We start from the raw sequence: 14,420 nt of genomic DNA on the forward strand, positions 1-14,420 counted from the left end.
CTGTGACAAATAAACTTTAAAGATACATGTAGTGCTACAGCTAACACTCCATCCTTTTACCTATACATATAGTCACTTACAAATATATACATATTTTCAGTATTATAAAAATATTTACTTTTTATAAGCTTAAATAATTACCAAGTGTTACCATAGAATACATTAATATTTGTATACTTTTAGTTATTTAAAAACATTTTCTTATAGCAGCCTTTGTAATGCAAATGAAATGTGGTCAAATGCTGTTACAGTATATACTAATTCATGCTGCAAAACTGAATGAGCAACTGCAACGCTCCTCCAAAAAGGTCTGTATCAGCTAGCTACAAAAAAGCAGTTCTTAGGAATTACAAAAATCTTAAGAGGTTAGGAATTTATCTGAACCTTATAAGTGCATTTTAAAATTATACACATTAGAATTGGCAAGATTTATTAAACTACTCCTACAAAGTCCAACTTATCTTTACCCACAGAAAATTTTTCTAATGGGATCAGTAAAGTTATATTTACCAATAATGTTTTTTAATTATATCACATAAGCTTATTAGAAACGGAAGGTTTCAAGAGTAAAAAAATAAAATATCATTGAGAGAAGTAAAAGACATTGGGGGGGGAACCCTCAAATATTCATTTTAAGTTTATTTTTGTTGAGTTCACGTTCCAGATTTCCAATCAAAGTATCAATACTTTCCTGCAGATCTTTAAGGTTGACTTTTTGATCCGTTCTAGACCCGATTGTCTGCACTGTAAAATATGTCTGGAATGTACACTCTTTGGACACTGGGACTGACTGTTCAACCATTAGATTTGTTCCATCCATTCTGCCATAATCATCTGTATTTTCTCTGTCTTCTGAAGGGACATCATCATAATCCACATCATTTAAATCTTCTTTTGTATTTAAAAAGTAGCTTTCTCCACAGCTGCTCCAGTCTCCCGCATAACGGTTGCTAAGGGGGCTGTCTAACCTGACATGCCTTGACCTAAGTACACCCAATGTCTCAGTACCACTCAGATTTAACATGCAAGGCCGTTCTTTCTTCCGCCTCAAATAGTTCACAGAAAAGTGCTGCTCAGGACACAGATTGTCTGTTGATTCTTTAACAGGTAAACGCTGCACTGGAAACAAACAATAAATCTGCTTTAGTGTCAATAATTCCACTGGTCTTGGAAAAGAAAAACCAAACAGAAAAAGGAAGAAAAAAAAAAAGAAGCTAAAGGTAAGCCATTTAATAATCAACTACAACCATGCTTTAAAAAACATGCACACTATGAAAAATAAGGCATTCCATAATTATTTTTCCTATCACCAGGCATAATAAAGATGAGGAACAGGAGACCGTTTAGTGGTGTTGATTCATGCTATATCATAATGTCTCAAAACAAATCAAACTTCCAATGTTGATTAATTTTCTGTGCCAGTTAATTATTATCTAGCTATAATTCAAACAGTAGCTAAGCTGGTAGCTTCTTCTAAATTAAAAGCTAGAGTGAAAAGCAGGCAAGGCAGGTTGGTGTACAAAACAAAACAAAAAGTTCTTTCAACTGCAAACATCTAAATGAGGCAAAGTGGCTACACTAAAAGTCCTGACATTTGTTTTTCAATTATTAGCAGCAGAGTCATAATTTACTTTACTAAAGCAGCCCAAACATCATTTTGTAAAAATGCACGAGGACTAGACTTGACCACTTGTTACCTGAGTTTGATTACACAGCATTAGCTACTAACAGTCTTCATTATTGCCTGAAAATAGTACAAACATTTTATTTTCCGATTCTGGTTAGGTAACTAATAATTCCAAATATTATTCATCATGCTAAGACAAAATTGTTAAGAGTATATATCATGTTGGACATAGATTCCCCTAAAACACTACCTCTTAATATGAGTACTGGAAAAAAAACTTGTCAAGGCTCCTCTGTAATTAAAAGTAGGCTTAATTTATAGTACTTACATTACTAAGTGTATTTACATTATAAAGTCTAGGGACTTGGTCATTTATATTTTCCTTTAAGTGGTCAGACTGCTTTTAGCTTTTTTTTGTAAAACTTCATTTATATCATTCCAATAATCATATTACTTTAATCAGAACCTTAGCCTTGAAACTGTGAACTCCTGGAAGTGTTATTAATCAAGTTTGCTACAAAATTAAATCTCAAAAATAATGGTAGTTCCATTCAAAAGATTGAGAAAAAAATTTAAAAAATTTCCATTTCCCCCCAAAAAAGACTAAATTTAAAAGGCCAAACCTTAGCTATTAAAGATTGCTCAAGATATTTTTGCTGTTTGTTAATTTAATTTTACTTTAGTAAATGCCTAGAGCTTTTTATACTTCTTTAATTAAGATAAAGAACATGGATCAAAGGTAATAAACCAACTTGACACTTACAATATAAACAATGAATCTTATATAAATGGATGGTTTAGAAAACCAGAAAACTACACAAGCATGTATACGGTTCTAGTTTTCCAAGCTTACAGTGATATTTGTAACACTTTTCAGAGACTACATAATTGTTTTATTTAAATTTTATTAAAATATTTTATAACCATATATATTTAGGATTTTACCTTTCTTTTTGTATATATTGTTATGATACTGATATAAATAGGTAAGTTACTGATCTAGAATTTACTGGAAACTAAAGGTCTAGTAAATACTTAAATCTATCTTTAACATCATTTATAATATAGACTATTCCATGCCATTCACTAATGTAATTAGGGAATGGGCATCTGAATTTTTCCACTGTTGAATTATTGATACTGCTTTTTTTCCTCCGGCAGCTTATCTCTGCTAAATCTCTCTGCTTGCTTTTCTTCATTCTGTTAATTGTCATGCCTGTTATTTTTGCCAACCAATGACAGTTCTCTACTAATCTTCAAATCATTTGGCCCAACGGTCAAAAGACAAAATATCTTTTAACTGTGTGTCTTGAACTTGTCCTACTATGACAGCATTTTCTGATAGACATCTAGGTTCATTTTATTGCCAGTTGCTTAAAGTTGTTTAATCAAGATCATAGTCAAATATTTAATATATTAAAACCTAAGTTTTGATAAGTGCAGCTATTGGCATCTCCTTACCTAGAGCAAAGAAGAAAGAGGAAAAGCAAAGAAGTATAAAAACAATTAGCCCAAAGTACAATGAACCAAATCTCCATGACCTTGAGGCATACTTTGGACATGTTGCAAGGAGGAACCAGTCCTTGGAAAGGGACATCATGCTTGGGAGGTGGAGGGACAGCACAGGAGAGGATGACCTTCGATGAGACAGAATGATTCAGTGACTAAGATAATGGGGGTAGGTGTGTCAGAGACAATAAGGTTGGCTTAGGATACAGCAGGGTTCAGGACTGTTGTATATAGGGTCACTATGAGTCACAAGCACCTCAACGGCACATAAAAACAACAGCAAAGTATAACAGAGAGTAATGATGACTAAATGGTAAATTTTATGTTGTGACAACTATTGATACATGGAACAATATGGATGGTTTAAAAATAATGCCCAGTACTGCGCTGCAATCCTGCAGGCACGTGGTTTGAATCACCCAGCTGCTCTTCAGCAAAAAGATAGGCAATCTCCTCCTGTGTGATTTACTGCCCCCTGAGAACCCACAGGAAGTTGCTATGCATTGGTTCCGACTTGACAGCATACAACAACAAATATAATGAGGATGGTTCAAATGAGGATAGGACAAGGTTCTGATCTGTTGTGTCTAGTCTACTCAATTTTGCACTAACAACAAAATAAATGAGACCAATATATAAGTACGGAAAATATAAGTTTATCTGTTGTGACAGAAAGAACATCTGTGATTGCCTTTGGATGAGAGATAACAGAAGGAGAAATGAAAAAGTAGCAGAGAAAATGCACATCCATGTTTATAACTGTGTTATTCACAGTAGTAAAGGGATGGAAGCAACCCCTCAAACAAATGGATAGAAAAACTATGGTACATTCACACAATGGAATATTATGCAGCATTTAAAAAATAATGAACTTATACAAACATTATACAACCTGGACAACATTATGCTGAGTGAAATATCTCAGCCATAAATGGCTAAATACTGCATAACACTGCTGTTATAAAACAGGACAGACATGGGGTGGGGTTGAGGAGAGAATACAAAAAGAGTGGATAGAAAATGAACACTGCTTTAGAATAGAGGAGGGGAAGAACTCATAATCTGAAAGGAATATATGATTAGGCATTACATGTATGATAATCTGATGTAATGGGTGCATTGTGGGGTGGGCTGAGGAGGGGAAACGAAAACGTTAAAGAAGGAATAAAAAAATAATAACTGTTTAAAACAAATAGCACAGAGAAACTCTGGCGAGATAAGTGATATTGTTATGGATTGAATTGTGTCCCTAATCCACAAAAATGATAATAAAGTCCTGGCCCCTAAACTGGTGGGAAACAAGGTTTCTATGTGGGAAAGTGTTTTCTCTATAATGTTAATTAGGTCATACCCAAGGAGAGAGGGTCATAAACCTTATCACTCCCGAGTTATAAAATGAGCATACTAAGCTCAAGTAGAGGCATACACAGGGGAAAGACAAGAATGCCATGGACTACTGGTAGGGATTTATGACTTATTGATTATGCAAAGACATTTTACTGTGTGGATCATAAAAAATTATGGCTAACACTGAGAATAATGGGAATCCAAGAGTACTCAATTGTGCTCTTGCAAAACCTATATCCAGACTTAACTGTGCTCTTGGAAAAATTATACCTAGACCAGGAAAACAAGGGAACACTACATGGTTTAAAATTACAAACCGAGTGCATTAGAGTTATATTCTCTCTCCATACCTATTCAATCTATATACTGAGCAAATTATTCAAGAAGTTGAATTCTATAAAGAGGAATGTGGCATCAGGATCAGAGGGAGCCTCATCAATAACTTTCATTATGCAGATGGCACAATACAACTTTGCTTGCTGAAAGTAAGGAGGACTTAAAGCATTTGTTGCAGAAGATCAAAGAATACAAGCCTTCAATATGTATTGCATTTCAATGTCACCACTGGACCAATAGGCAATATCATGATAGGTGGAGAAAAGATTATAACTGTTAATAACCTCATCTTATTGGATCCACAAATAACAGCTTTGGGACCAATAGTCAGGAAATCAGGAGACATATTACACTGGGAAAGTCTGCAGTTAGGGACCTCTCCAAATTATTGAGGAGTAATGATGTCAGTTTGAGGATTAATGTGCATCTATTCAAGGCCATGATCTTTCGGATCACTTCCTATTCATCTGAGAGCTGGACAATGAATAAGGATTACAGAAGAACTGATACCTTTGAGTTACAGTGTTGGAGAAGAGTGCTGAATATTCCATGGACTATATAAAAAGAACAAACAAATATGTCTTGGAGAGGGCATAGTCACAGTGCTCTTTTTTTAAAAAAAATTTTTTTTTTTATTTATTTATTTTCAGAGTGCTCTTTGTAGGTTAAAAATGATGAGGCTCTGCCTCATATACTTCATACTTCATACATACTTTAAATGTGATGCTGTTGTTGTTATGTGCCATCAAGTCGTTTGCGACTCATAGCGACCCTATGTACAAGAGCCCTAAACGCCGTTCTATCCTGTGCCAACCTCGCTGTCTCAAACACATTCATTCCCACCACTCCACTCACAGAATTGATCCATCTCATCAAAGGTCTTCCTCTCCTGCGCCGTCCTTCCACTCTCCCAAACATGACGCCCCTCCTTGCAACATGCCCAAAGTATGTCAGATGAAGCTTCAGAATCCTTGACTCCAGGGAACATGCTAGGAGGGGCTAGTCCTTGCAGAGGTACATGATGCTCGTAAAGCTAGAGGGTTGGTGAAGGAAAGAAAGACCCTTGACCAGGTGGATTGACATGGTGACTGCCGCAATGGGCTCTAATGTGTCAGAAAGTATGAGGATGGCATAGGATAGGACAGGATTCAGATCTTTTGTTCATAGGGTCACTATCAGTCATTATTGACTCAACAGCACCTAACAACACTGGTAGGGCGCTGGGCTGGCCTAGTAGTAAGGAGTTACACACCAACCCAAAGGCACATGGTTCAAGTACAGCAGCTGCCTAACAGGAGAAAGATGGTCAATCTCCTCCTGTGGATTTACAGTCTCTGAAAACCCACTAGAATATCAAGTATAAATAAGTTCCAATTCTATGCTATAGAGTAACAACAATTAGAAGCTGAAACAGACAAAGACGACACTCCCTACAGAGATATAGTTTGGATATCAACTTGTAGTTTCAGAAACCATGAGAGACTAAATTTCAGTACTTAAAATATAAAATTTTAGCTAAGAATTAAGTTAGAAATTTTTACTACCTTAATTTTTAATACACTTATACAAATTTAATTAGATTTAAACATTCCCTTGAACTATACTATACTATACTATACTATACTATACTATACTATACTATACTATTTATACACCTCAACAGAGTAAGAACGAACATTTACTGAGGGCATACAAGGGTTCTTCTTTTTGCCAAAGATACTTTATCTTCACAACAACCTCAAGAACAGCCTTTGTAGGGTGGGGTGGGGGAGGAAATGGAGACTTAAAAATGTTAATGTATTTGTCTGAGGCTACAATGCTGGTAAGCACCCCAGCTAGGATCTGAATCTAAATCTGAATACTGGGCCTTTGCACTTGGACCACAACAGCATTTTTTACACCAAGCATCTATACTTTCATCCTTGATACTATATTAAAGTGGTGGGAGATGAGAAGAACTTGAGACCCAGTAAGAAACTCTGGAGACTTATAAACAGGATACCTTATAAAACATCTAATTGAGTACTTACTACTCTTTAATTCTCAAACAATATAAGAGGTATCATACTTAGGACAAAAAGATCCAACTTTTGGTTAGTGACTGAAATAAAAGATTGGATAAAAAGATGTAAAGATTTAAGATCATTACAGTTTGTCGTCGTTGTCATGTGCCGTTTGAGTCCCCTGCGACCCACAGCAGCCCTATGTACAGCACCTCTGGACCCTGCCCTGTCCTGAGCAAGTCTCACTAATTCTGACACATCAACCCCCACTGTCCCATTTACTATATCAATCAATCCATCTAATCTGGGGCCTTCCTCTCCTGCGCTGTCCCTCCACCCTTCCAAGCATGATGTCCTTCTCCAATGACTAGTCTCTCCTGGTACGTGAGACAGAGCTTCAAAATCCTAGCCTCCCAGGAAAAATTTGGTTTCAACTTCTCTAAGGCAGACCTATTTGTTCTCTTGGCAGTCCATGGTATGTTCAAGACTCTTCTCTAGAACCACTACTCAAAGGCATTGATTCTTCTTCTGTTATCCTTAGTCACTGTCCAGCTCTCTAAAGCATAACAACTAATTGCAAAGACTATGACCTGGATTAGGCGCACCATAGTTTCTAGACTGACATCTTTGCTTTCTAGTACTCTGGAGAGATCCCTGAAAGCAGATTTTCCCAATGCAATTTGTCTTTTGATTTCCTGACTGCTGATGTTTTAAGTGTTGTTGTGGAGCCAATTAAGCTGTAATTGTTAACCTCAATCTCTTCTCCATCTATCATGATGCTGTCAAGTGGCCTAGTGGTGAGAATTTTTGTCTTCTTGATGTTGAGCTTCAATCCGTATTGAAGACTACAGTCCTTGACCTTCTGTAGCAAGTACTACACTCTGTCGGGCTACCATTACAGTTAGGAATGTATAATCTGAAGAATGATCATGAATATAATATATATTTTAGTAAGAAGTGACTTTAGGAGAAAATGAATTCTGCTTCACACAGATTGAACTAAAAGTGAGACGAGTAGAGAATATCTATTAAGCACTTATTCAATGCATTAAGAGGTACACTGAGCAACTTGAACATACAATTTTCATGTCATCTTCCTAGAAATGCTGTATTATAGCTCTAAAATGTTAAGAAATTTGTTCACGGTCAGAATGCTAACAAGTGGCAAAACCAGATTTTTAAATCAAAATCTGACTGAGTCAAAATGGATATACAAGTAACTTTATGTCTATAATATCAGCATAGACAAAAAACTCAAAGGAAGAAATCTAAAAGACAGGCATAAAAATTCATTACTATCTGAAATAGACAAATCTAGATTTTTCTTTAATTAAATGTGAGCATATTTAGTAGCTAATTTAAATACCCTGACATTGAAGCAGCAAAATATTTTCATGGATTCATTACCTGGCCAAAGCTGGAGTAGGTAATGAAGAACTTCAATATGTTTTTTAAAATCCAAAGCACTTGCAAGCTCTTCTGAGTCAGTGAAGACTCTGTTGTTGTAGGTACAAGTCTCTTGTCTCTGACTTAATAATACCGGTCCAAAGCACACAGCCAAATTCTGGCAGGTCATCTTATTTACTTCATGATGAGAAGCCACCAATTTCAAATGATCCAGCAACATCTTTAGGGTTGCCTAAATGAAATGATATTAAAGTTTATTTAATATAGTCAACATGGGCAAGTTCAGGAAAACACTATATAACAAAAAACATGTTGTTGTTATGTGCCATCGAGTCGTTTCCGACTCATAGCGACCCTATGCACAACAGCTCTAAACCCTGCTCTATCCTGTGCCAACCGCACCGCCTCTGACACACCCATCCCGATTACCCCCGTCACCGAATCAATCCATCTCATAGAGGGTCTTCCCCTCCTGCACCGTCCCTCCACCCTCCCAAGCATGATGTCCCTCTCCAAGGACCCGTCCCTCCTGGCAACATGTCCAAAGTATGTCAGACGAAGCCCCAGAATCCTTGCCTCCAAGGAGCAGCTTGGTTTAATCCTCTCCAAGATGGATCTGTTACTATGGAAATAATATAGTTAGAGGAAATAAAAGTATTAAAACCAAATTTAAAAAAAAAATTCCTTGAAGTAACACTGTTTGGCCCAAGTGGAAGTATGGTGAGTGGTATTTATTATATGAAAGATTAATGTGTTTTAGAAATAGTGTCATATGTCCAATTATTTAATAATAAAATGAGTGTGTCATTTCTTCTTTAAAGACTAAAATGAAGGAACGTCAAAAAAACATTATACGTTAAAAATCTTATTTTAAATATGTCTTTTTTCACCTCTCTATTAATGGAGAAATGACCCAACTCATTCTATGGGATGTATCTTTTCTAATAAAACTATCTGGGGTAAAAAGATCTTGTAAGTAAAAATAAATTAAGATGCCATATTATTTCTGCTGTCAAAAGGAATAGACTTGGAAAAAAAAAGTTGTTAGCAATTTTGGCAAGAAAACATTCAGAGATGAGGAAGGAGTCCAGACTGCAATGGACTGAGCAGTAAAGGAGCTTGAGATGTGACAGTGAATACAATCTTTCAATGTTTGGCTGTGAAGGGAAGGAATAAAGAAAGAATGAAAGCTTGTTGCTGCTGCTGAGATTCTACTCTAAATCTACTAGAAAAGAAATCTTTATGTACAAATATAAACAAAACTGCCTACAAACCCATAAGGCATAGAGTGATAAATCATATCAGATCCACTCAATGAAAAATTATGTATAATTTTAGAAAGACCATTGTGTGGGCTTTAGACTCAGAAAAGATGTAAATTCACAGGGTAGACTACAACACTCACAAAACATATACAATCTTGTGAAGTGATTTAAATTTTCTGACACCCACTTGCTTCATCTTTAAAGTGGCACTGATTATTTCTACCTCTACACTCGACTCAGGGAGCTGTGAGACTGCCGTCCACCCCGCACACTGCTAACGCAAAGGTGTTGCCTCTCTGTCAGGTTTACAGAAGAAAGATGGGCAATCTACACTTGGTGCCATTTACTGCCTTGGAAACCCTATGGGGAGTTAGCTATGTAGCAGTACCAACTGGAAAGCAGTGAAGATTTTGAGTTTTCACTCTACCCAATTTCTTCTTTTTATGTATTTCTAACTGTTCCCTTCTCCCAAACCAAATGAGTAATGGCGACTAATCTAACTGGACAGAGGTAGAGACACTTAGGGGACCACAGTAAACTAGTGGATAATGTTACTGGAGTGAGTTAAAGTTTCTATTCATTCAATTTTTCACTCTCTGCCTCAATGTAGCAAGCAAACCCATCTATATAGTAGCCAAAGTCATCTAGACAAGCCCAGTTTACAATGTCAGTTTAAAGACTAACTGGGGGACGGGTGTAGGGAGGAAAATGTGAATGAATGGAAATCCAAGGTTTTTTGGTAAACTTTGTTAAAATATCAATTTAAGAGAGAGAAGAGAGAGAGAGAGACGAACATGCACCAGATTCAAGTCATGGTCTTCTCAATTACTTGCTAGGCATCTGGATGTTGGACAATGACTAAGAATGAAAGATGCAGAAGTCATGTTTGAGTTACGTATTGGAGAAGAGCACTGAATATCCATGGAATTTCAAAAGAATAAACAAATGTCTTGGAGAAAGTGCACTCAATGTGCTCACTGGAGGCAAGGAAGGTGAAATCGTGTCTCCTTTGCTTTGGGCATGTTTTTAGGAGGGGCCAATCCTTGGAAAAGGAAAGATGGAGGGTCAGCAAAAGAGAGGAAGACTTTCAACAAGATGGGAGTGATGGAGTGACCGTAATAATGGACTCGAGCATATCAGACGATGAAGATGGTGCGGGACAGGGCAGGTTCAGAGCCACTGTTCATATGGTCACTATGACTAATCATCAATTAGATTATTACACACAACAACAACAACAACAACAACATATTTTTAAAATACTAAGAGGAAATTTGCTAATCATTTATTATAATTACCTAGGATACTGGTCATTGTTATTTTTCATTCTCTTTTCCTATATTTTCTCAACTATTCTATAAGAGCACGTTATTTCACTAAAAAGGAAATTAACTTAAAAATATATGCAAACTTTAAAACTAGTAACAAAATAAAATTTATAGAGTATTCTTATTTCCAAGTGACTCGATGGCACATAACAACAACAACATTCTTATTTCCTAGTATTGGATTGACAGTGTAACAATGGGCTCGAGTATATCAGAGATAATGAGGCAGGCACAGGATAGGGCAGGGTTCAGATCCATTATTCAAAGGGCTACTGTGAGTTGTAGTCGACTAGATAGTACTTAACAAAATTCCTGTCTAAGGTAAAAAAGCAAATGTGAAAGAAACTGCTTTCTAGATTTAACCTGTTTAAGAAGCAGTTTTCAGATGTATTCTTTTTAAAAAGCAACAGAAGTATAACTTAAACCTATGAGTGCCACAAATTTCAAATAATCACTTGAAGTTTAGGAACTAAGTATAATTTATTGGCTGGCTTTCAGGAAAGGGCACACCAGTCATGCTTACCTTCTCAACATCAGGCAGGCACTCCAGCAGGTCAACAGTGTACTTAGAGTCACATGGATCATTCTCACAACCACTGAATGACATTTTCAAAGGATTTTTTGCTATTGCATCTAATACAGCCTCATAAAGCTGCTTAGTTATCAGAGGAGAAGGAAGTTCTCTTAAATAATCTTTAAGAACACCTTTAAAAATAAACAAACAAATTAGAAGCAATGGGATACTGGTCTTCTTGGTGAAATCAAGAACTATAGTCTTTTTCTTTTCAAATTTAAGCATTACTTTGACTAATAATAATATTTCATATATAACAATAAAAGCAACAGCATAAAAAGTACTCTGATACAACACTAGCACTTTGTATTACTGTAAATTGCCTTTTTGTTTTGAAAGCATGCTAAAAATGCTTATACATAATTTTAAATTAACATACACAGCTTTCGTAACCTAGTGGTGAAAAGCTGCCTCAGGAGCCCAAAAGAGCATGGTTCAAATCCGTCAGCTGCATTGCAGAAGAAAGATGGGAAGTCTCCTTCTGAGTGATTTATAGTCTCTGTTGGTTTTGACATGATGCCACATAACAACAACAACAACATATCTATTAAGTTTGTTATTCATAAAATAAAATAGTCTTGATTCAAGCTCTGCTGGCCTAGTGACAAGAAGCTGTGCTGCAAGCCTGACTGCATAAGGGTCAAGTCCACCAGCTGCTCCATGGGAAAAGGATGGGCTATCTCCTCCCATGCAGTTAACTGCCTCTGAAAACCTACTGGAGGGAAAAAGTTCCTCAATAAATACAAACCAAAAGTTAAGTAAGCATGGCACATTAATATTAGTCACAATAATAAAAAAATGGGAGTTTCTAAAGTTTAAAGTAGTAATGGAAGACTACCCATGGTATAAAGCCAATGCAAATAAAAAAGCTTTCATCTTTTCTCTTTAATAGAGAAGAGGTGCTTCAAACATTTGTACTAGATAGCTAGATAATCTCTAATAGTACACTATCCTATGAAAGAAAAAAATCCATTCTAAGACCACATCACTACAATAGGAGGAAAGAAAAGCAATTGCAAATAAAGCACTAACATGACTGAAGAGATATTGTTTAAGGAAAATGAAGCAGAAATTACAGTAATTGTTTCATACAAGCAAAGAAGATAAGGTACTAGCCAAAGGCTTTACTATATTACAAGGGGAAACAGAGATGGTCCTAATGCTAAATGTGTGTGTGTGTGTGTGTGTGTGTGTGTGTGTGTGTGTGTGTGTGTGTGTAAATTTAATTATAATATTGGTTGAGAGCATGTTCTCTTTTTTGCCATAATTTGGATTTAAACATGATCAAAAGATAGCTTACTACTCTACTACTCTCTAGAAATTTTAATAGATTGTTATGTTCATCAAGTACATTCCAACTAACAGTAACTCTACAGGACAGAGTAGGACTGCCCTATAAGATTTCCAATACTGAAATCTGCATGGAAACAAACTGCCATCTATTTCTCCGCCAGAGCTGCTAGAGTCAAGTTAGCCTCCTAGTAAAGTCTCACCCTTGCTTTCACCCACCTTTTCTCCCTCCTCCCTAAAAACCCTCAAATCCACTGCCACTGAGCCAGTTCCGACTCAGCAGCCCTCTGTGGAGTTTCTGAGACTATAAATCTTTACAGAAGACTGCCCTACTTTCTTCTGAGGAGTAGCTAATGGATTCAAATGACTGACCTTTTAATCAGCAGCATAGCATGTAATGAGCACACCATGCCACAAAAGATTCTTCCCCATCAAATTTTGTTAAAATTTTAAGAAAGAAAAAGCACCTTGGTTTGTTTTCTCATAGAATTAAAATGCTTAGGATAAAAATGACAGTCAACTTGTTGTGTGCCATCCAGTGAGAACTAAGTCATAGCTGACCCTCCAGCGGGTTTTCCTTTTCCAGGGATCATCAGCTGATGGGTTCAAACTGCCTACCTTTGGGTTAGCAACACAACTCCTTAGCCACAAGGCCACCAGAGTGCTCTCAAACATTTTATAGATGACATTAAAGGGTGCAGATAGTGTAGGAAAGTGGCAGAGAGTATAAACTTCTGAGCAACTCACTCATTCACTCCCTCACTGCCCTCAAGTGGAACTGACCCAGCTGATACTCCAGGGGGATTCTGAGGCTATCAATCACAAGAGAGGAGACTAGTCTGCCTTTCTCCCACAGAGCCACTGGTGGGTTCAAACCATTAGAGAAGCTTGCTCTTTGGGTTAGCACCACAAACCCCTATGGATTATGCCACCAGAGCTCCAGAAAGGTATCAATCTGAGAAGAGCACCAGGGAGCCAAGAGAATACTGGCCAAATTCCTCCTTCATATATATGAATAAGAGACCGATAAAATGTCTGATAAATCTTAAGCAAATAAGCTTTAATAGTGATGATATGACAAAACATTTGACACACAGTAGGGATGCAACAATTGTTTATTTCCATTCCTTCATTTATATCATGAGACCTTTACTCTCACTGCAAGATTTTTCAATCTAAACCTCTCTAAAATGAATAGGAACATTCAATGTAAAGGAAGGACAACAAAGTTAAAACCAGAGAGTTGAAAGGCAACTTTCTGTAGTTGCCAAAGAAAGACTCGACTAAACCCCCAGGGCATGATTTTTAGAAAGGGATCCCATTTGTTCCTTGACAAAGCAAGACTTGTTAGTTCTTACAAAACTCAATTTGCCCTAGTAGCTTGAGATATGCTTTTTAATGCAATTACATAAATTAAAACCTGTAAGATCTCTAGAAAAGATAATTTTATTAACTTAGTAAAACACATATTTCAAATATTGTTATCCTTTGTGTCATATAACAGTTATTAATTTAAGTGGAATGTTAAATCATCCACAATCAAGATTATTTTACTTTACTATAATTTAAGAGCAAATTAAAGGGAATATTCACAAATGGTGACTGTTGTTGTTGTTATGTGCCGTCGAGTCGTTTCCGACTCATAGCGACCCTATGCACAACAGCCCTAAACCCTGCTCTATCCTGCGCCAACCGCACCACCCCTGACACACCCATCCCGATTACCCCAGTCAC

At 36.6% G+C, this 14,420-nt stretch overlaps 1 protein-coding gene across 1 annotated transcript in view; it reads right to left on the reverse strand.

Moving 5' to 3' along the window:
- Positions 1-619: 619 nt before the first annotated feature.
- SYDE2 (synapse defective 1, Rho GTPase, homolog 2 (C. elegans)) overlaps positions 620-14,420 on the reverse strand; it is a 44,824-nt gene continuing 31,023 nt past the window's right edge. Inside the window, exons 5-7 of the mRNA XM_006898364.1 lie at positions 11,346-11,527; positions 8,230-8,461; positions 620-1,119 (exon numbers count right to left, since the gene is read on the reverse strand). Of these exons, the coding sequence (XP_006898426.1) occupies positions 620-1,119; positions 8,230-8,461; positions 11,346-11,527 (914 nt within the window). The remainder of the gene's footprint in view (positions 1,120-8,229; positions 8,462-11,345; positions 11,528-14,420) is intronic.

This window comes from Elephantulus edwardii, unplaced genomic scaffold (assembly GCF_000299155.1).
Source record: "Elephantulus edwardii isolate Elephantulus edwardi_28Jun2011 unplaced genomic scaffold, EleEdw1.0 scaffold00227, whole genome shotgun sequence".
Classification (NCBI taxonomy): Eukaryota; Metazoa; Chordata; class Mammalia; order Macroscelidea; family Macroscelididae; genus Elephantulus; species Elephantulus edwardii.